The 24,615-nt window shown below is 46.4% G+C and overlaps 1 protein-coding gene across 3 annotated transcripts in view; it reads right to left on the bottom strand.

The window, feature by feature from the left end:
- LOC306841938 (dachshund homolog 2-like) overlaps positions 1 to 24,615 on the bottom strand; it is a 57,580-nt gene that overhangs the window by 21,185 nt on the left and 11,780 nt on the right. For all 3 annotated transcript variants that reach the window (XM_079371968.1, XM_079371967.1, XM_079371966.1), the window contains exon 2: positions 5,410 to 5,525. In XM_079371968.1, coding sequence (XP_079228094.1) covers positions 5,410 to 5,525 — 116 coding nt within the window. The remainder of the gene's footprint in view (positions 1 to 5,409; positions 5,526 to 24,615) is intronic.

A 24,615-nucleotide genomic window follows, 5' to 3' on the forward strand; every position in this document is an offset into this window, starting at 1 on the left:
TTTGTGGGTCTGGAGCTGATCCCAGCTGTCATTGGGCGAGAGGCGGGGCTTACACCCTGGACTGTTCACCAGCCAATCACAGCGCTGACCTGTAGAGGGGCAACCAGACATACCTAATGACAGTTCAGAGTCAGCAGGTAACCAGCATGTGTTTGGACTGTGGGAAGACAGGGAGAACATGCAGACTGCACACAGAGTTAGACCGGGGATTCAAACCAGCAATCTCCTGGCTGCAGACCCTTCCAGATAAATCACAAGAGTTTAAATAAAAGTTCAAGTTCGTCTCTGTAGAAAATCAAACTGCTTTTGCCGTAAACATAGTTGATGGTAGTTTCATTCGTGTATGCTAACAGGAAACTCTTCAAAATAAAAGCATCGTCTGAGAGCTTTAAATGTAGCACGACGGTGACTTCATGCTTGGAGGTTTTCTAACCTTTAGTTAAGCTCCAGCCCTGGACGCCTTCGTCTGCTCAGACCATCCTGCATAAAACAGGAAGTCATCAACGCGCCACCAATCATAACACGAGCGTCTCTTCTCCTGCTGCGGGGCGGCTTTTTCCCCCCCAGTAAAAGCATCCTGCACACGGCGGGCCGTACTCTAAATGAGATCTGACAGGGGCCTTCAGGACGGTCTTTAAGAGCTTTGAGTCCGCTGGTGGAGGCCGGTGGGTGATCTTCCAGAGTCCCGTACCCCCCACCCCCCCCTGTGCTCGCGTGAAACCCACCCCATTTGTGCTGCGGTGGTAAATATTTGATGCAGTGCACCTACGAAGTGCTCTGAACGCGCTCTCAGAGTCGGAGTGACACTTTGAATAAAACAAACAGGAAAACAGAGAAATCGCTCTTTGTGTTCTGAATTTAGAAACGCACTGTTCCGGCCTTTTTTTGTTTCTGTTTTTTTTTTTTTCTCTCCGCGAGCACTCGGAGTGCCAATTTAACAAATGCAGTCGATTGCTCTTGTGCTGAGTCAAACACATTTCAGCTCCGCACTCTGGCACTTAGGTCTGCCATCTTTAGCTTCCACTGGGAAGTTCTGTGCGCCAATGTTCAACCGTTTCACAGCGGCCATTTTGTGTCGTCTCTGACAGACTCAAGACGCCGGCTCGCCACGTCTTCGACCTTGGGATGTTTTGAGGTCGGGAAACACGGTGCACTCACACCGTGCCTCAGCCTGCGTCACCGCTAAAGTCACGTGCTTTTGACCAGTGCGATCGCGCCGCACGGGACAGTTCCTGTACGAGCACGCAGGATTACAACGCTGACCGCCACGCCTGGCGTTCATATCGTCCGTGTTGTTCAGCGATGTACAGACGTGGACTCGACTGAGCACGTTTCATGATGACATAGAGCTCAACGTGCGTCACCGTGCTCAGGTTAGTCCTGGAGCAGCGGGGGGAGGGAAGGAGGCGCCAATCGTGCTAAAGAGCGGCACGGTGCGACTCGTCATCACGTCACATGATGGCGGGTTTGAAGATTCTTGACAGGATTTTTTTTTCCTGCATCAGGAGGACATGTGGATATTTTTGGCATTGGTTGGTGTTCTGCGTGTTGTCCAGTACGTACAGTCATTGGTCTCTGTGTGTGTTCATCTGGTGGCGTTAGCTGCCACGTTAGCTGCCACGCTAGCTGCCACGTTAGCTGCCACGCTAGCTGCCACACGGTCATGGTGCTTCAGTTTTAGAGGCTGGAAGGTTTCAGGACGGGGAGGAGAGATTAAAAAGACTTCATGTCACTTTAGTCCTCCCCTCCCTCTCTCTCCTCCTCCTTTATCTCGCCCTCGTTCTCCCACCCTCTCTCTCTCTCTCTCTCTCTCTCTGCAGGTGCACATAAGAGTCCTCAGATGAGTGTATTCTTTTCATGACAAGATTGAAAGCACTTCATCTGTAACCTACACACACAAGCTGTGTGTGTGTGTGTTAGGTGAGAGTTTGAAGGTGTGTGTGTGTGTGTGTGTGTGCGCGCACTCATACAGCAGATGTGTTTATTCTTAAACTGTGCGATTATATCTTTTAAACACAGAACGTTACTTTCTAAGAAGTGTGTGTTCTGACAAATATCTCATTAGCTGTGTGTGTGTGTGTGTGTGTGTGTGTGTGTGTGTGTGTGTGTATTAGAAGACAAGGCGAACCATTGAGCTGTTTTTGAAGTGAATTAACAAGTCAAATGAGTGCCGCAGCACCCTGCATAGGTTACCACACACACACACACACACACACACACACTCACACACTCACACACACACGCACTCCCACGCTTATCATCACAGCTTCTTTGTTGAAGAAGATGAGGCCAATTAAACTGATATCACTCTCTGGTGTTCGTTTATTCCTCCTCCTCCTTTTTTTCATTTTTCAAACATTTTCTTCTTCTTCTTCTTTTTATCCTGCGTTCATCTTTCCTCCTTTTTTTCCTTCCCTCAACGTTCCCTCTTTACTTCCACCATGTTCTCTCTCTCTCTCTCTCTCTCTCTCTCTCAAACTGTTTACAATGTGTCCGCACTTTTATCTTTATCTTCCCTCACACAATCTTCACTCTTCCTTCTCCACCACCTCCTCTTCTCCTCCTCAGTTTTTCTTCTTCTATTGTTCCTCCTGACTTGTTTGATCAGTTCCTCCTCTCTTACTGAACCCTGGGCGATCAAACACTTCTTCTATCACGGTGGTTTCTAAACTTTTACCGTTAAGCTGAGTGACCGACGTCCAGGCGAGGCCTCGACCCCGCAGAGACGCATCACGCTGCACGTGGTCGCTGCAGAAACGCCGGAGCTCATCTGAGCGACGAAATCAAACAAGGAGGAGGTAAAGCCTCCCTCTACGGCGGATCTGATTGGCTGCGACGTAGACGCGTGCTGCCAGGTGAGCGGAAAAGTCGGACCTTTTATTCACGCCCGACAACGAGTGGCGGCGCAGCTCGGGGGCAGGTTTCGACGAGGACGGAGAAGAAGTCCTGGACTGAAGACGGGCATTCTATCTGTTCTGATTCTATCTTCTATCTCCTCCCACTTTGACTTTTTTCTTCTGATGTGTAAAATCTATTTCCTGCTCGCACGTCTTCTCCCCTTTATTTCCCTCTTCCGCCTCTTTTATCTCTCTCTCTCTCTCTCTCTCTCTCTCTCTCTCTCTCTCTCTCTCTCTCTCTCCTTCGTGTTTTCTAACAGTGTGATAAATGTCCATCTGTGATTGGCCGATGCCCCCCATCGCTGTGGCGCCCGCTAGGTCGTAAACAACAGCCCGTCTCCCCCGGCAACGAGGCGTCTCCATGGACGCAGGGCCGCTAAGACGACCAACTCTGCGTGTGTGTGTGAGTGAGCGGGAATGTGACATCCGACGACTGCCAAGTGTGTGTGTGTGTGTGTGTGTGTGTGTGTGTGTGTGTGTGTGTGTGTGTGTGTGTGTGTGTGTGTGTGTGTGTGTGTTGTGTGTGTCTTGTATATATGTTTTGCATGTTAGTGTGTGTGTGAGCTAATGAGCGATCATAAGTGAGCAAATGTTTTCTCTGGGTCCCTCTAATGTTTCAACAAACACACACACACACACACACACACACACCTGATGTATGTGTGTGTGTGTGTGTGTCATTAGTATGCCACAGTGAGCTGTGTCCATATGTCACTAAACACAATCATGTTTTATTTATCCAGAAGAGAGAGAGAGAGAGAGAGAGAGAGAGAGAGAGACTGTCAAGGGGACGTAAGGAAGGAGGAAAGGAAAGGAAGGAAGGAAGGAGAGGAAAGTGATGAGCTGGAAGAGGAGGATGAAAGGAAGCTAGAAGGAGAGAGAAAAGGTGACAGGAAGGAGTGCGGGGAGAGAGAGAGAGAGAGAGAGAGAGACGGCGTGTTTGAAGTTGAAAATGAAGGTGAGAGAGAGAGAGAGAGAGAGAGAGAGAGAGAGAGAGAGAGAGAGAGAGAGAGAGAGAGAGGAAGAGTTCAGAGACAGGAGCAGAAGAAGGGAGAGTGGAGGGCAAAGAAGAAAGGAGAGAAGGTCGGAGGAGGAAAGGGATGAACGAGGACGACTCAAAGGAAGTAGAGAGGAAGAAAGGGAGCCAAGGAAAGGAAACGAGGAAAGGAAGGGGAAGAGAGAGAGAGAGAGAGAGAGAGAGAGAGAGAGGAAGACGATACATATGAGAAAAGGGGACGAAAAAGAGGGAAGGGGAGAAGAAAAAAGGGAGATAGGAAAGGAAGGGAGGGAGGGAGGGATGGACAGATGGAGGAGTGGGACCCCAGAGACGTGTCATTCATCACACCACCACGCAGCCTGCACTCGTCCAGTCTCTCTCTCTCTCTCTCTCTCTCTCTCTCTCTCTCTGCAGGTCTTCTTCTCCTCTTCTTCTTCTTCTCATTTACTGTCAACTCCTCGACAATCTGTCTCTCCCCCCTCCCCTCCTGTTGGCACTCGCTTTTTTTAGGTTTCATCATCTCCTCTGGCGACATCCCTCCGTTTCTTCTTCTCTCCATATTTTCTTTCGCTCTCCGTTTTCACTCTCAGCGCCAAGACGGAGAAATAAATCCCTCCGTTTTTGTTTTTGTTGTTGTCTTCCACTCGTGGATGGAGGGACGAACACGAGGAGATGGACTGATGGATTAGCATCTCAGCTATCCAGGACACTTAGCCTGAAGCTACATGTAGCACTCGCTAGCTTTTGTCTCAACGTCCATACGCATACGTCTTCGTCAGTGTGGCAGGAAGTGAAACACTCACGCCGATACTACGAGATTTATCCTCCAGTTAAAAAGCTTGTTTTTAATTCTGTTAATTATCTCCTTTGAAGTTTGTTTGTTTTTAACCCTGGAATCACGAAACATCTGTCGGGTTTAATATCTCGTATCGGTCCGATGTGGACGCTCATGTTTAGTCCCCCATGTTCAACGTGCACAAAGACAAAAGTTATATCGACACTGGAAATGAGAAGTTTGTTATAAATCATCAGTGAGAGAGAGAGAGAGAGAGAGAGAGAGAGACAGAGAGAGAGAGAGAGAGACAGAGAGAGAGCGACAGAGACACAGAGAGAGAGAGACAGAGACAGAGAGAGAGAGACAGAGAGAGAGAGACAGAGACAGAGAGAGACAGAGACAGAGAGAGAGACAGAGAGACAGAGAGAGAGAGAGAGACAGAGAGAGACAGAGACAGAGAGAGAGAGAGAGACAGAGACAGAGAGAGAGAGACAGAGAGAGAGAGACAGAGACAGAGAGAGACAGAGACAGAGAGAGAGACAGAGAGACAGAGAGAGAGAGAGAGACAGAGAGAGACAGAGACAGAGAGAGAGAGAGAGACAGAGACAGAGAGAGAGACAGAGAGAGAGAGAGCGACAGAGACACAGAGAGAGAGAGAGAGAGAGAGAGAGAGAGAGAGAGAGACAGAGACAGAGAGAGAGAGAGAGAGACAGAGAGAGAGAGAGAGAGAGAGAGAGTACCCGTGTGTGACAGCAGGTTGGGGGACAGCAGGCCGGGGAGGCCCGGGTGCAGCAGCCTGGGGCTTTCCTGGATCCCTGCACCAGAGCAACGCTTCGGAGGACGGCCCGGACGAGAGCTGGAGGGGACAGAAGACAGAGACGGAGACGAGTTAGTGTGACACAGAATCAGACTGGTACAGAGCGAGCGAGCGAGCGAGAGAGAGAGAGAGAGGGGGGGTTGGTGTTTTACAGAATAAAAGAAAAACGCAGATTCATGTCGGACAGAAAAGTAACACCAGCGTTCAAAGATGATCTGTGATACAATTCAACTCAGCTACTATTGCAGGCATCAATCATTCATGCAGCGCGGCGCGGCGGCTCGCTGCACTTCAGCAGTATCAGTGACATCAAACAACAAGCTCACCTCAGACACACAGGCCCCTGTCTTCAGGAGGTCGAAAGAGGCGTGACTAAACCCACAGTCAGCCCGCCGCTTCCATCGCTGCAACACCTGTCGACCTGATCACTGCTCTCATATCTGGCAAACCCAGGGGCGTCCAAAACCGCCTTCTAAGCCCCGCCTACCTTCTCTGGTCCAATCAGATCCAGAGCATTCAGGAGCAGAATCTAAACTTTCTAAGTCTCGTTGTCACATGTGCCAAATAGTAAGGATGCACCTCATTGGCTGATTTCAGGTCACGTCTGATTGGTCGTTTTTTTTTTTCTCTCCGGGGGAAACGAAGTGATGAGCGCGGATCATCTTGGACATTTTCACACCTCGAAGCTGTAAAAACCAGCAGGACCAGCAGGAGTTTCCACATCATGGATGATTCCCACTTTAAGAGGAAAAAAGTCCCATTTGACTTTTTTTTTTTATCAGCTTCTTCTTCAGACAGGAAGAAGAACTCTGATGCAAGACGTTGAAATGTGTGTTAACATGTTGTTCTGGCTCTTCTTAAACAAGCTCTTTCAAAATAAAAGCCCTAAATTATATTTTGGCGTCTGATTAATTGTTTTTGCAGCAGCTCGGAAAAAAATAAATTCCGAGCTCCAGCGTCTCTCTTCAGATGTTTTGTTTTTCGAAGCACTCAAGTTAAAAATCTTTGAACTTTTTTTTTTTTTTTTTTGCAGAGAGGCGCCGTCTACGTCACCGGCGCTCTTTTCCAAACGTAAAATATTTCCGGTAGTTTGGCCGTCTGCGGATCGCGTCTTGTTCCCACATCCTCCTCGCTCCGTGTGTCTGATCGGGAAAAAAAAAAAGTAACGGAGTAGTGTCGGTCATACAGCGGCCGTTGTCATGGAGACAGGAGGGACGTGCAGCGCTTCTCTTGTTAGCGCACAAACGCTTCATACAAGTGATCCAGAGTGCACAGTCAGCACTTTTCTTCCTGGAAATAAACCTTTTATTTTGTCGTCTGTAGACTTTAACTCGTTAAAGTTCTCGGAAAAAGATCCCTTTTTTTTTTTTGTTAGCAATGCAGCACAGGGGCTCATTCAGAGACATTCCCGCTGCAGATGAGAGACCTTTACACTCAAACATCTGCAGGGAAAAAAAACATTTAAGCAGCAAACATCAGAATGAATTCACGAGTATTCGTAACGTTTAAAGGTCCAAAGAATCTGCTCAGCACCAAGTCAGAGAAGCAAGGAAGAGACGTTAGCATTGATCGGGGCTAAATATGCTAACGCTGATGTAAAACAATGTCTCCCAATCACACGAGAGCAACACAAACCATGTTCTACATGTGCACGACACACACACACACACACACACACACACTGAAGCATCTCTCTCTATTTCGGTCACAAACGCAAACCTAACCTACTGTATTATTCATGTGCACGCAGGCATAAATAAACACACACACACACACGAGAATATAATAACTGCACACGTGCAACTAAACATAAAGGAACACACACACACACACACACACACACACATACACACAGGAGGTGTGCATGCAGGCCAACTCTCTGCAGGGTGGCTAAGTAACAGATGGCCGTCCAAAGTCATTTACACCTAGAGAGAGCGAGAGAGAGAGAGAGAGAGAGAGAGAGAGAGAGAGAGAGAGAGAGAGAGAGAGAGCGAGCGAGGACCACAAACTCAAACCTGAACGAGACTTGAGCCCGGAGCCACAGGAGCAGAAGAGAAAGGACCAAAATAAACTGAACTCAACTGAAGTTTTCCAAAAAACAGGACCGACAATCTGTAACGAATGGAATCAACTGTGTTAGCGTGTAGCCACCTAGCTTACAACATGCGAGAACCGTCAAGCTAAGCTAACGCAGCCACGCCACGTTTAAGGCTTTAAAAAAAATAAAAAATAAAAAAGTGATTAAAAAGACGCTCTACTCTTCGGTAAGAACATTTTGGTGGGATTTGTGGCAGGTTTGAAACGTTAGTGGTGCGACTGCAGAGCCGCGAGCTAAATCCCAAACTGCAGGAATTTTTGTACATTTTTTTTTTAACACTTTTTCCCCCGATTGTGTGCGCACAAATAACGTTAAAAAAAATCACCATGGCAACAGCACGTCTTGGCCCCTTCTAATCGAAGAAAGAAATGCAGAAATCTGCCGACTTTAAGTTCTAGAACGTAGCGAGAGGAAGCAGAGAGGGCGGGGCTTAAAACATGTTCTAGAATGTCCGCTTTAATTGCTTAGCAACAGTAACCAGGTAGGGTTAAAGGTAACTCAAAAGTTCTGGAATGGAAGCTTGAAGGGCCATAGCGACAGTAGCTAAGGAGGGCGGAGCTTAAAGTACAGTCAGTGTTTACTCTAGAATAGAATAGAATAGAAAAGCACCGAGTGGTGATTTTTTTTCTGGACACGTGATCGTCCGTCAGCTCCCACAGGGAGGAGGAGAGGGAGGTGGCAGAAAGGGCGAAAAGACGAAAGTGTGTGAAAAGATGTGGGGAAGAAAATGTCTGAAAATGTTTTGGGGTGTGATTCTGTACGTGAGAAAACACACACACACACACACACACACACATTGAGCGAGAGAGAGAGAGAGAGAGGGATTGGGCGAGTGAGGCAGAGGAGCATGAAGAAATGAAAACATGAACCTTCACTTTTCCAATGAACTCTGCTTGACCTATCTCTCTTTCTCACTCGGTCAATCACACACACACACACACACCTGTACAATGAACACACTATTCCAACTCTCTTCTAAACAGTCACACACACACACACACACACACACACACACAGCTGTTTGCATTGAAATCTTAAAGCCTCTCCATCAACAAACCCCCTGCTACCTTTCATCTCCCCGATACACACACACACATCGACACACTTACTGTACCAGGTGTGTGTGCGTGTGTTCATCTGCATCCATCCATGTATAAGCAACATTAAGGTGTGTGCGTGTGTGTGCGCGCGTGTGTGTGAGAGAGAGAGTGTGAATCCACGTGAATCCATGCCATGTGTGTGTTTGCAAAGGACACATGATATCGCCTTCTCATTAGCCTTACAGTTCTTTGTTCAGAGTAATGACTGCAGTGTGTGTGTGTGTGTGTGTGTGTGTGTGTGTGTGTGTCCCGTAGGGTTGCCATATGTTGGGCATTAATCCTCGTCAACGGTCCACTCTCCTTACTGCACCGAGCACAGGAACAAAGAGCAGGTCACACTCACACACACACACACACACACACACACACACACACACACACACACACATGATGCATGTACTGTAGCAGCAGAGGCTACATATCCACATATACATACATATAGGTGTGCATACCTGGTTTTAAACACACACACACACACACTCTCGGTGACCTATATTCATTTGTAAACTTTCACCTTGACTGCAGTGAAACTCTAAAAACAGAACGTGTGTGTCCGGCTCGTCGTGTTGACTCTGGAGATAATCTGTGACAGGTAAAGACAGGTGAGTCTGTCACCTTCACCACATGTTCACATTTACACTGTGGGCCAACCAGGCGTCCCCTGACACCGAGTCCAACAGGATGCAGAGCGCACAGGAAACAGCTCGTGTCTCCATGTCGGCCAATCAGATAAGCCAGTTCCTCTCTGATGTGAGTTTTGTTTTCTCGTGTTGAAGTTTCTTCGCCGTGAGCGCCGAGGAAACTCTGAGTGTAAATCAATCCACGCTGATCAGCCTTCTTTTAAAACGGGCTGTTTCACGTTTTATTTTGAAAGTCTCGTCTCACTTTTTTGTTTTTAAGATGAAGGGTTTTTATTTCGACGTGGAGCGGGGACGACGTGGAGGTCGGAGGCTAAACTTCGAGGAGCATCGGCCATTTTGAAAAGAGCGCGAGAAAAAGACTGCTGGTCGGCTCCGTCGAGACTTTGGCTTCGCTTTTCATCCACGAGACGACACGGAGGCTCGTCGTCCAGCTTTCTACACACTGGTAAAAAGAATCAAACGGTGTTTCAAACAGGAACAGACACGACGTTAATGTGTCATAATTACAGGTAATAACTTCAAGGTGTCCGTGAACATGACAAACAGCTGCTTCCAGATGTTTGCTGCTCCCGAAATCTTTTTGTTTTTCTTTTTTATCAACTTTTCATCAGAAATCAAAAGCATGCAACGGATGGAAAACATGAAGCTGACACACACACACACACACACTCTGTGACACACACACACACACACACACACACACACACACCCGATGATCTGATGAGCCACCTTGAAGTAAGTCTTCCCACTTTGACACAAACACACACACACCCTCGCCTGTCTTCCAAAATGGCCGTTTCTATGGTGACGGAGACTTGATCAATACTCCGTCATTGGCTCTGATGGCCGGTCAGGGTCGGTCACACACACACACACACACACACACACACAAACAGGCATGGCGGTGAATAAGCACGGACTCACTAACACGTTTGACAGATTGATTTAGCTCAGAACGTGCAGAGGTCACACACACACACACACACACACACACACACACACACACACACACACACACACACACACACACACACACACACACACACACACACACACACACACACACACACACACACACACACACACACACACACACACACACACACACACACACACACACACACACACACACACACACACACACACACAGTAGTTTATCAAAGGCTGGTGCGGTCAATACGAGGGGTAGAACGAGGGGTCGACCCTCTTTAGCTCTAATCTTTCATCTCTCTCTCTCTCTCTCTCTCTCTCTCTCTTTTATCTCTCCATCACTTCACTGATCAGTTTCTGCTTTTTGTTTGATCTTCATCATCGATACGTTTTATTCACTGCGTCACGCCGAAGGTCAGACTCGTCTCTCTCTTCTCTTATTCCACCTTTATTACCCCTCAAACATCTCCAGCACCGATCAAAGCCGGAGGGATCCCTGACTCTACAGTCGTAACGGGACGCGGCCGCCATGACAGACACCAAAACGTTTATCGTCGCCATGGAAACACGGGATGCTACGTCAGAGTCCGCTGGGATTAAAAACTTCTCTTCCTCGGGTCGTCTCGTACGAGATCGTTTTTCCATCGCAGAGAATCGCTCCCATGATTCCCCCCCCCCCCCCCCCCCGCGGCAGCATCCACTTCATCGTTTGGTTTTATTTTGATTGGGCGCCCCCTGGTGGAGGAATTTACTCGCCGTGCCTTTAATATCTTCTCTGCTCTACGCTCACATTTCTTCTTCTTTAAACATCAACATGTTGGACTTTAACACGTAAATTTAAATTCAGTTTTTCTCCACCTCTGTCACTCCGGGTTTTTTATCTATTGTTCCATTAATCCACCCATCTCTCTATCCATCTTCTTTCTCTCTCCCCCTTAACTCCCTCTTTCATCTCTCGCCCTCCCCCCAGCGTAAGGTCAAATGATGATGTCACAACCTTTCCATTGATTACCCGTTTTTCTCCCCTTTCTTCCCTCTTCCTTTTCTTCTTTTTTTATCTCCTTCTTTCTGTCTGTTTTCTGTCTCTGCACGTCGCTCGCCCATCATAAATCGTGTCCGACATTCTCCCTCTCTCTCTTTTTTTCCCCCCCACTGTGTGTTTGAATGTGTGTGTGTGTGTGTGTGTGTGTGTGTGTGTGTGTGTCTTCACTCTTTGTTTGCAGCAGAAGAACAATCTATTCTTTTTAAAGAGACACCAGAGAAATGGGATATATGTCTGTCCACACACACACACACACACACACACACACACACACACAGACACACACACACACACCGGGGCATCATAATCATGGACGCTCACGGACTTGCGGAGAGAAAGAGACTGATAGATAGAAAAAAAAGAGAGAGAGAGAGGAAGAGATGGATGTTTACTTTCCTCTGGGCTTCCGCCTCTTTGATTGGACAGATGAATGACTTCATTGTGTGTTTGTGTGTGTGTGTGTGTGTGTGTGTGTGTGTGTGCGTCTCTTTTTGACAGAGGGGAAAGAAGAGAAGAGAAGGACGAGTGGAGAAAAAAAAAAAAAAGACGGGCCGAGGTAAAGTGAGGTGTCCAATAATAAGTATTGATTGATAAAGGAAGTAGAGCGAGAATAATAAGGGAGGGGAAAAAAAAAATCGCCTTAAAAACAGAGAGAGAGGAGCGAAACAGGAAAAGTGCATTGATTAACTGATGACACCTCTCTTTCTTTTTCCATCCCTCGCTCCGTCCTCACTTCATTTATCTCTTAAATTTCTCGGCGTATCTGAACGTCTCCTCTCCTCTGGGCCCGGCTGTCCTTACCGCGTAATCCTATCTGACAGCCAGCAGGCGTCACTTCCTGTTCAACTCTGTCCACACTATAAAAAGATGATTAGCATTACGGTTGGTTGGATACTTCATTCTGATTGGCTGAAGGGTGTCCATGTTGATATATGGAGACCAAGTGAAGTTCATCCAGGTGTGTTTTTATATCATCTGTAACTGTTTCAACCGGTATTCATTTTACTGGATTTATCAATCAATCAATCAATCAATCAATCAATCAGACATCCATCTCTGCATCCAACTGCTGCTATATCCATCCATCCATCTGCTGCTACATCCATCCATCCATCCATCTACTGCTACATCCATCCATCCATCCATCTGCTGCTACATCCATCCATCCATCTACTGCTACATCCATCCATCCATCCATCTACTGCTACATCCATCCATCCATCTACTGCTACATCCATCCATCCATCTACTGCTACATCCATCCATCCATCCATCTACTGCTACATCCATCCATCCATCTACTGCTACATCCATCCATCCATCTACTGCTACATCCATCCATCCATCTACTGCTACATCCATCCATCCATCTACTGCTACATCCATCCATCCATCTACTGCTACATCCATCCATCTACTGCTACATCCATCCATCCATCTACTGCTACATCCATCCATCCATCTACTGCTACATCCATCCATCCATCTACTGCTACATCCATCCATCCATCTACTGCTACATCCATCCATCCATCTACTGCTACATCCATCCATCCATCCATCTACTGCTACATCCATCCATCCATCCACTGCTACATCCATCCATCCATCTACTGCTACATCCATCCATCTACTGCTACATCCATCCATCCATCTACTGCTACATCCATCCATCCATCCATCTACTGCTACATCCATCCATCCATCTACTGCTACATCCATCCATCCATCTACTGCTACATCCATCCATCCATCCATCTACTGCTACATCCATCCATCCATCTACTGCTACATCCATCCATCCATCCATCTACTGCTACATCCATCCATCTACTGCTACATCCATCCATCCATCTACTGCTACATCCATCCATCTACTGCTACATCCATCCATCCATCCATCTACTGCTACATCCATTAACACCATCCATCCATCCCACTGTCTCTCTGTTCATCCATCAATAAATTCTCCATATATCTTTTCATCTGTCTCTCTGTGTTTATCAGTCTTCAGTAATAAATCATCAAATCAACCAATCTATTGTTCATCTTTCTACGTATCAACCTTACCCTACTATCAACCTTTGCATCCATCCATCCATCATCCGCTCCTCAACCACTGATGCATCTCTCTGAAATTCCTCCATATGTTCACTCATCCATGTTACAATCCATCCATCCATCTGTCACTCCAACCATCCGTCCATCCATCCAACCATCCACCTGCCCCCCCCCCCCCGTCAGCTCCTCCCTCCATCACACATCTTTATATCTAACTTTCTACACATCCACATCTGTATCTGGACTCTGCCTTAACAGCCACTCTCCGTCTCTTTTTATCCATCCCGCTCTCCAGAGGAACAGGTGTGCAACGGGACAAGAGACAAAAACACTCCTGCATTTTTAACCAGCACCTATTAAATATTAAACACAGCGCACACACACACACACACACACACACACACACACACACACACACACACACACACACTGAGGGAGCGACACACAATCGCTGACGAGACAAGTTATACAGGTCGATGGGCTAACGTGTGTCTGCATGTCTGCGTGAGTGTGAGTGTGTGATGGCTTTAAGCGTCATTACCTTACTTCCTAGGCATGTGGGCACACACACACACACACACACACACACACACACACTCAGGGGCAGGGATAATTCATACAGGCATACACGGTGCTCTCACATGCTAGCATTTAAGAGGTAAAACTATAACAGACTCCATGTACGCTCTCTCTCTCTCTCTCGCTCTCTCTCTCTGTGTGTGTGTGTGTGTGTGTGCGTCTCCCCCCCGTCTCCCCCCTCCTCCCGCCGCTCTCCCTTCATCTCTTTGAAGTGCTCCATAACAAACTATAACAACAGGAAGTTTTCAATGCGCCACATTGAGAAGGAATGTCACATATGGTATGAGGGAGAAAAGAGGGAGGGAGAAGTTCCCAGAAGGAGGGAGGATTAGAGAGGATATTTATCTACCTTTCATTTAAAAAGGACCAATCAGTGAGCTCTCTCTTCCTCCCTGATCAGAAAGCTGCTCAAACTAGGATCAATGTTGGAGATGCTTTTGAAACATGGAGAGAGGTTAGAACGCAGAAAGCTTTACAGACCCATGCAGAGCTGGTTAAACACTGAAGCCACAGTGTCTCTACATGCAGAGCTGGCTAAACACTGAAGCTACAGTGTCTCTACATGCAGAACTGGTTAAACACTGAAGCTACAGTGTCCACCACATGCAGAGCTGGTTAAACACTGAAGCTACAGTGTCCACCACATGCAGAGCTGGCTAAACACTGAAGCTACAGTGTCCACCACATGCAGAGCTGGCTAAACACTGAAGCTACAGTGTCCACCACATGCAGAGCTGGCTAAACACTGAAGCTACAGTGTCTCTACATGCAGAGCTGGCTAAACACTGAAGCTACAGTGTCTCTACATGCAGAGCTGGCTAAACACTGAAGCTACAGTGTCTCTACATACAGAGCTGGCTAAACACTGAAGCTACAGTGTCCACCACATGCAGAGCTGGTTAAACACTGAAGCTACAGTGTCTCTACATGCAGAGCTGGCTAAAAACTGAAGCTACAGTGTCCACCACATGGTGACCTGCGTGAGAGGAGGGGGCGGAGTCAGACAGCTCTCTGTGATGATTAGAGTTTAGACTGCAGTACTCATTTTAAACACTAGGGGCAACGTTTTAAATAGAGTAAAAATGCTACTTTTGAGCATGATAGCATGTTATGCTATCAATGCTATGTTCACTGCGATTTAAAAAAAAAAAAAAGGTAACTGACACATAATGGTAAGATGCTGAAGAAGGTTAAGAAGTTAGCGTCTTCATTTTGATTAGTGGTTAGCGTGCTGATTTTCCTTTTGACGGTGCTAACGGGCTAGCAGGGTCGCTAACGGTGAAGCATGCGGCAGGGTGGCTGTTGATCTTTGCCCGGAGGAGAAACAGATCGAGAGAGAGAGAGATGGCAAGAGAAGGAGGGATGAAAGTAATGAGAAGAGACATGTGACACATAAATGAGGGGAGGGGGGAGGGAGGAGGGAGGAGGCGAGAGGAAGGAGGGAGGAGGGAGGAGGCGAGAGGAAGGAGGGAGGAGGGAGGAGGCGAGAGGGAGACTTTGGAATGGAAGAATTTGGACCCCAAAAAATCAGTTTAATTTCATCCCTCTTTTTTTTTTACCAACACTTCCTCTGATCTCAGCTGTGGTTCATTTTCTGCCCCTCCGACTCTGCGTCCCTCCATCCCTCTCCTCTTCTTCTTCTACCTGTCCTCTCTCTCTCTCTCTCTCTCTCTCTCTCTCTCACTGCAGTTAAGTCAGTGTAATGTAAATGATGTGCCATCGATCGCCCCTGACAGTGCAAGGACGCTCACCTCTTCTCCTCCTCCTCTTCCTCACCATGCTGTCATCTCTCTCTTTTCACACACACACACACACACACACACACACACACACACTCTCTCTCTCTCTCTCTCTGTCACACCCCTCCCTCCCTCCCTCTCTCTCTCTTCTTTCCTCAGCTGCACTCTCCTCCATCAAACAGCCGTCATCTCTCTTTTCTCCCCCTCGTCTCTCTCTCTCTCTCTCCATGTCTCTCTCTCTCTCCCTCCCACGCCTGTCATCTTTCATCACTCCCTCTCCCTTCATTTTACTCTCTCTCTCTCTCTCTTTTTTCGTAGACCATCATTTATGTCTTTCTCATCCTCCATTGTTCTTTCACAGCATCTGCTCTCTCTCTCTCTCTCTCTCTCTCTCTCTCTACCTGTACCATCTTTTAGCCCCTCTTCATCACCTGTCTCTCGCTCGCCCGCCCGCTCGCTCCCTCTCTCTCTCGTCTCTGCGGTTCATCTTTGGCCTGCTGCCGTTGCTGAAGAGGAACTCAGACGACTCGTTAAGGTTCACCTCAAATGATTTTTTTTTTTTTGTTGTTCTGAAATAAAAAAAATCAAACGTCTCCGATAAATCACATCAAGTGCTCCTGATTCTTCTTCTTCAGGGTTTTTGTTTGTTTGCTTGTTTGTTTTTTGTATTTGTTTCTGAAGAAGAAGAAAAAAAAAAGTGTTCTCCAAACACGAGGAAACTTAAAGCCCGTTTTGTTGGGATGAAATTTGAAATGCTAACTCTACACCGGTGTCACACACACACACACACTCCTAACGATGACCACATGATCGATTATATTCAGGAGAAGACGGGACATGTTTGACCCCGCCCCCCCTGCATGGCGCCCCCCTCACCATCATAAGCATGAACATGGTTTGTGTAGAAAGTGTCGGTCTTCTTTTCTTTAAAGGTGTCTTTGATTCGTCTTTTCTCCCCTCACCCTTTGTTCCCTCCTCCTCCTCTTCTTCTTCTTCCCTCTTTCCTCTCTCTCCTTATCCAAACAGAGGACACAGACAATCCAATAAACGCCCCCGCTCTCAACAGCTGGAGTGTGTGTGTGTGTGTGTGTGTGTGTGTTTGTGTGTGTGTGTGAGAGAGAGAGAGAGTGAGTGTGTCTGTGAAGTCCCGAGTCAGCAGAAAACTAGGATGACACCCTCAGCGCCGGACAGGAATGTCACAGGAAAAAAAAAAAAGAGAGAGAGATGAAGAAATAAAGAGCGGGCGAGCGAGAGAGAGAGAGACAGATGGGGGAGCAAGAGAGAGAGAGAGAGAGAGAGAGGAAGAAGAAGAGGAGAAGAAAACTCGGGGGACCAAGAATGACACACGCAGTATTACTCACCGTCCCCATACATCACACACACACACACACACACACACACACACACACACACACACACACACACACACACACACACACACACACACACACACACACACACACACACACACACACACACACACACACACACACACACACACACACACACACACACACACACACACACACACACACACACACACACACACACACACACACACACACACACACACACACAAGGACACCAAAAAGACAAACACTTTCTGGGTCCCTTTTCTATCCTTCAAACATGGAGGCTTATTACGAGTACAGAACAAGTAAATAATTGTTTTGATGATCGCACGCCGACGTTTGTTTAGAACGCATCGCAAACATTTATTTTGTTATTTTATGTAAATAAATCTGAACTCATTCTGTAAATGGGAAAAAAAAGAGAGAAAAACTGAACTAAACAAGAGAGCAGGTGATACCTTTCAAACGATGGTCGTGATTAATCGCTGATTATTATTAATCATGATTAATCACATCATATATATCTCATTATTTTCTTTTTTTTAAACATTATTTTTGTGCTTTTATTTTGTATTTTTGACCTTTGAACTCAGGGTATTCACTTCCTTTTTGGATAGAGGTCTGCTTTTATTTTGAAGGAATAATATCATAACGTACAAACATTAGAGCGTTGAAATCACAGCATGACGTCCAATCAGGGAGTGGATGACACACTCACTCCTCGCCACACGGGGGCGTTCAGTCAGCGGCGTTCGGTTTGGCTGTTGGCCGACACGATGAAGACGAAGACGAGTGTTTCTCCGTCAGCGTGAAAAGTCGAGTTTGTTTGACACGTAAACTGAGTTTTTAAATTCAACCGCACATGGTCGAAATCCAACATAATACCGTACGCCCACACACACACACACACACACACACACAACCATCTCTGACAAAACACACACACACACACACACACACACACACACACACACAGTCAGAAGGTAAGCCTGGATCCTACAATAAGTCCAGTTTTATGACTAGTGTATAACACCAACAGCTGAATCAATATTAGTTTACACTGGGTCACAGTCGACACACACACACACACACACAGATAGAAGTCCTGCTTCAACACACACACAGCTCTCTTCCATAAACATACACATTGAATCTCCCAGAATATATTATTATTACAGATTTACACACACACACACACACACACACACACACACACACACACACACACACACCTTCCATTACACCCTCGTGGTAGGTCTGCTTGTCCATGTAAGGAAAAACACACACACACACACACACACACACACACACAAAGCTAGCCGTTATAAAAGTGATAACTGTAACGTAATAAAACACACACACACACACACACACACACAGGCTGGTTATTGTAAAAAATGATAAACATTCAAAGAGTTGTAAAGTTTTACAGTGATGAACTAACACATCAACTTTATTAACGGCTGACCGTCCTGTCCTCGTTCTCAGGCGCACTTTTTACAGTTTCCCATTTCAACCATTTTAATCCCCCCCCTCCCCCCCCTTCCGCCCCCCCCTCCCTCTCCCCCCTCCTCCCATAACAGCTGATATGAAGTCAGAAACATTAAAGTGTTTTATGGGGACAAAGTGACGACGAGGCGAGAGGCAGCAGGGACACTTTGAACAAACGTGAGAGTCTGTAATCAAAGAACAAAAGTTACAAAAAACTCAAAATGTGTTTTCTCTTTGGAAGAAGTCTGTGAGCTGAAACACGTTTCTGATATTAACTACAGTGTTCAAATATACAAGGAGCCCTCCCCCCCACAAACTGCCCCCACTTAAGGTCTGAACTTTGATCGCGTTAGCATGTAGCATGTTAGCATTTTAAGAAAGAGAAATAAAGTCGCACTTTAAAACAACTACTTTTTATTTGAATAATATTTGGATTCATAAAAAGCTATTTCAGAACTCTAAAGGAGACAAAGTTGTATTTTGATTCAATAAAGGACATTAACCCGGCACTTCCTGTGTTTCTATCTCTGCATGTCTTCCCTCAGCGCTCTTTGATGAAGCTAATTGTAAAATATCAAAGTGCCGTTAGTCTGCTGTGACCTTTATCAACCTCTGATTAGGACCAGACGTCTCTGCTCTGTAATAACCCCCCCGAGCTACGGTGGCCCGTAGATGACACAAACAATACAATCACATTTCCTCAACAGAAGGAGAAGTAATCTGGCTAATTAGCGCCGAGATCCAGCGAGGAGGCCATATATCACCGCGTTAACTACTGGAACAATAAAACTGCTTTGTCATTCGCTTTTTTTGGCATGAAAACGGGGACTTCTTTTTTTTTTTTTTTTTTTTTAAATACCTCCTAGGTTAAATATTCAGCTGCGTTTGTTGTTGGAGAGCGGCCTGGGAGGGCTGCAGGGAAGTCGTGCTTCAAACAGCAGCTGAAGAAGCAATTATAGACCGCGGCTTTATCGATCAACGATCTCCAGCGGGGACGTCACAGTCGTAGAAGCTCGATCGGTTCTTTTGAAAGAACTCGCCCTCATGTGAGACGCCTCGTCGTGCACTTCAACATCCTCGCTGTCGCTTTGGATCCAGTCTGAACCAAACAGGTCACATGACAGGAAGTCCAGCTTGAATGGTGTCTGATTACAGGCTGTCGATGAAAGGTGAGTAAACGCCATTTATCAGATCAGCCAATGAGGATGAAGGAGGACGGGGTGGGGGGGAGTGGCCACCTGTGTCTGCTTCCATTCAACAATCTGCACCATCTTAAGAAACGTCAGGAGGACAAACAGTCAGGGCCGATACCGATGTTGAAAACCAGGATGAAGCGATGACTCCCAACAAACACAGATGAGCGTTAAATCCTCCTGACTGAAGATGAACCTGCGTCAAGGTCAACAAACACGTTTTCATCTCTGCATGTTGAGCTGCTGCGCGTCTCCGTGGAGTTTCTCTCCTGGTCAAATAAAAAGGCGTGCACAGAATGCCACCCCTGAGTCTGTCTTATCTCTAAAATTAAATTAAATTATATTAAAAAAAAGATGCTCTTTAATATGTAAGACAAAGATTATTAAAGATTATTAATGTTGAGATTTTTTTTAATTTTATTAGTAAAAACTGAATCCTGAAAATGCTGCAGCGGCCTCAGGTGTGACTACGAGCTGAAATGTAAAAACAAAAGTGAAACTTTGAGTTTTTGAAAGACGGTAAAGTTGGAGTCGAAGTCATGAAGTGGAACATATTTTATATTCATGACCTTTTCTCGTAAATCAAAGAAATTACACAAATGCACATTAACGACCTGTGAACCTTCTATTTTAAGTATTTGTGTTTTTACAACATTAGATAACTTCCAAACGTTTGGTCTCTCGTCACCTCCGTGTGACGATAATGATGATTTGTTGTTTTTGGTTTTTTTATCTGATTAAAACAAATCGGATCTTTTGTGTGGACGAGGAGAGCGAGGCGAGGCGAGGCGAGGCGAGGCGTGCTGGTCTGCAGGCCGGCGCTGCTGCAAGCGGACGCTTTGGCTCCGAGTGATGCAACGGCTCATTTCGAGGGGCCACCCTGGAACATTATGCTCCAAAACACAATCTGTTTAATCCAGAATGACACCCGCGCTGCCATCAGGGGATTTCAGCAGGTCTCCCAACCAGGAGCGTTGTCATTTTGCATTAAAGGACATTAAGGTGTGCTGGAGCATGGAGTGAAGAGTCGGCTGCTTTCTGTTCAACACCCTCAGATAATTATTTCACCTCACATCGTCCCGACACACACGCACACACACACACACACACACACACACACACCTCCGTGATCTGCACTTCCTCATTTTAAAACAAAGCAGTTTGAAACCAAATCTGATGTTTTTAGAAGAAGAGTGAATAAAAGTGTTTTTCTGTTTAATGCAGCCGCATGTCCACACACGTATGTCCCGCCTCTGACATGGCAAATAACCAATCACAGATCAGGATTTTTTTTTAAGGTTGTCACCTGCAGGGGGGAGCGTGAAAAAAAAAAAAAAGAAAAAAAAAAAAAAAAGAAGATGATGAAGATGATGAAGATGATGAAGAGGGTTTTTTGCCTTTTTTTAAATTGAAATGATTTGACTCACTTTGTTTTAAGAGACAAAAAACTAATATATAAATATAATTTACACACACACACACACAGGACGTCAGAGCGAGGCTGCTGGGGGGGTCCGGTGCCTTGCTCAAGGGCTCCCCCAGCAGGACTCGGGAAGTGACCTTTAAACACCTCTCACCTCGCCACCAGGACATCGTCACCTCAGTGACCCCGGCAGAGCGCTGGTAGGGATGTGAACGACTCGCTCAGAATCACGATTTATTTTACAAAACGAGACCGGAGACAAATCACGACAGATTCCGTTCGGCGCTCGTGTGGGCGAGCGAGGCTGCGAACGCTGCTGCCACGGTAACGCCGACCGCCTGACGCTCGCCGCGTTACTGCGATGCAAATCTTTGAACACGTCTGAATCGACTTTTTATCCGCCTCACCGTCCAACTTTACTCGCCGGCAGGTTAAAGACTGAACCAGACTGAGCCCGTCTGTCCGTCACCTCGCCGTCTTTTTTGAAGTGGAGAAAGTAAACAGGCGTGCTTCCTGCTTCAGCCCGTCTCTCTCTCGCTCGGCAGTGAATGGTCATAATCCCTCGCTCATGACTTCACCAGTGTTTCCAGTAAACATCAGAGCCGCCGTGACACATCGCCTCTCGCCGTCTGTGACAGTCATTCCCTTTCCTGGAAGCAGGCGGGCCGTAAAAACGTGAGTCTTTGTCTGCCTGCTTAGACTTCACACACACACACACACAGAGACACACACACACACACACACACACAGACACACACACACACAGAGAGACACACACACACACACACAGAGAGAGACACACACACACACACACAGACGTATGGAAAACTTAGTTTGTGAATAAAGCGTCTTCTTATTGCTCTCATTATGGCGTCGTAGTCGAGTTAATCTGTGTTCAGAGGGGACAGCGGACTCTTTGCGTTGTGATGACTCAGCACTTTTCAAACGCTTTAATGGAGTCAGCGTTCGTCTTCTATTAATTATCGCTGACTGATAATTTTCCCTGTTTTGTCTTCTTTTTTTTTTGGTGCTTTTTATTACAGTGTGCAGTAAACGTCGGAGCAGATGAAGCCGTTTTATCGTTGTTCCGTTCGTGGTTATTTTTTGAGCTCCCCCTTTGTGACATCATCGACTCTCACAGGTCAGTTATGAGGCTCGCAGCGTCACGTCGAACTTTACTTTGATTTCTTTCGTTTTCAGCTCCGACATTCACCTGCAGGGGGCGCTGCTCCAGCTTCAGTCAAGCTAACGACTGTTTTATATATTTATTTATATACTTTTTCGACGCGGAGCACGGAGACGCCACGTGCAGTCGCAAAGACTGCCGGGAATACCGCCGCACATTTTGGGAAAAGAGCGGCGGTGATGTCATCATCGCCGCTCTGAGAAGTTTAACGATTTTTAACTCGAGCGGTGGAGAAAAAGTGTGCAGGTGTGCTTTTTTCTTTTCACAGAGCCTAAAATAAGTTAAAGCAACAGGATGTTTTAATCTGTGACGGCGTTTCCGTTTGAAGACGCCGTTTTGTTACGACCTTGGATTGCAATCCGGACGTTTCCTCCGACTCGCCTGAAATATCTCCGATTGTTCCTCAGACGTCAAAATGCACAAAAGAATTATTATTATTTATGATGAAACACATGTTGATAATTAGATAATAACAGGAGAGAGAGAGGGGCGAGAGAGAGAGAGAGGGGCGAGAGAGAGAGAGAGAGAGAGAGAGAGAGAGAGAGAGGGGCGAGAGAGAGAAAGAATGTGGGGATGGCTTTTGTAGGTCACCCGAAACAAAGCAACAAGGGAATGAACCCCTCACACACACACACACACACACAGGTGTGTGTGTGTGTGTGTGTGTGTGTATCCAGGCCCACATGTTCTCTCTCTCTCTCGTTTTAAAGCATATACACACATTTACAGATCAAGAAAATAGTTCACACGCACAGCGAGGCCTGTGGTATTTGTTCAAGTGGGTCACACACACACACACACACACACACACACACACACACACACACAGACACACACACACGACACACACACACAGGACAAATAATCAGGCAGCTTTCATCCTCTGAAGCAGGAAATGCTGCTTTTAAGACGTGTGTGTGTGTGTGTGTGTGTGTGTGTGTGTGTGTGTATAAAGACACACACATTCTCTCACATAGACAACTTGTAGGAAGTGTTACACACACACAGAGTTGTGTAAGCGTCATACATGTTCATGCACACACGCATTCTTGGGGAGAAAAAAAAAAAACTACAAACATGGCGGAGATTTAACAAATCCTGCAGGAATCCAAACAACAACAGAGGGAAGATTTGTCTCTCACACACGATAGAGATAAAAGAGGAGGAACATTTATAGAGCGGAATAAGAGAGGAAGGGGGCGAGGGAAGGAAACGAGGGAAGGACAGAAGGGGAGATAAAGTTTGAGCAGAAAGACGAATGACGAGAAAAAAAAGTCTAAAATAGAGAGGAAAGAGTTTGAAGAAGGAGGGAGGAGACAGAGAAGGGAACAACTGAGGGGACAAAGGGAGGGACGGTGATTAATGTCCAACATCTTCATTCTTCTATTGCAAGAAACAAAAATAACAAACTAAAAACAGACGGGAGCAACAGGAAAGAAAACAAGGTGACAGAAGAAGAAGAAGAAGAAGAAGAAGAAGAAGAAGAAGTTTCCGTGGTTGATCTTCCTGAAGGTCACGCCAGGTCAAGAAAACACTCACACGAAGAAGTCCTGAAACTGGAGGACGGCCACACCCCGAGCATTATGGGAAAATAACTGACCTGTGTTTTCTTGATTTACTAAAAGTGGTGTGCTTGCCTTCGCAGCGTGTAAAAACAGAGGCTCTTTATTGGATGTTTGTCTTTGCAGGGGGCGGAGCCATGTTGGGCCTGTGTTTGTGTTGGGACGATATTTAGACACAAAGCTTTTAAAGAGAGAGAGAGAGAGTGAAAACAGCAAGGACGGCTTCAGACTATAAGAGGACATGTCCCCCCCCCCTCCCCCGTGACCCCGGGATGAAGACAAGCGCTGGGGGGGGGGGTCACATGTTATAAAGCAGCTCGTCTTCATCACTCACAGGACGAAGGACTTCAGTTAAACAGAGAGGAAATCTGCATGTGATGCGTTCAAGGTCCAGCTCTCACAGGCTGTTCAGACTGTTCGGTTCATGAACACGTCTGACCTCCATGATGACCTCACACACACACACGTGACACAGATCACGGTTGGTTTTTTATTAATAACAGCTGGAGAGAAAAAAAACCTGCTGAATCTGCAGTTTGTTTGTTTTTTCCTTTTTTTTTTTAAAGATCTCTGTCGGGCTGTTTGTGGCCCGACAGCTAACCGCTGAGCCACCCGCGCCGCCATCTGACTGCTTTCTAACCTCACTGAGTCAGATAAAGGTCAAAGGTCAACAGGAGTACCTGATTAGGAAAACTTGAACTTTATAACTTTTAACATGTCTGATCAAATTGT

Source organism: Symphodus melops (assembly GCF_947650265.1).
Source record: "Symphodus melops genome assembly, chromosome: 20".
Taxonomy (NCBI): Eukaryota; Metazoa; Chordata; class Actinopteri; order Labriformes; family Labridae; genus Symphodus; species Symphodus melops.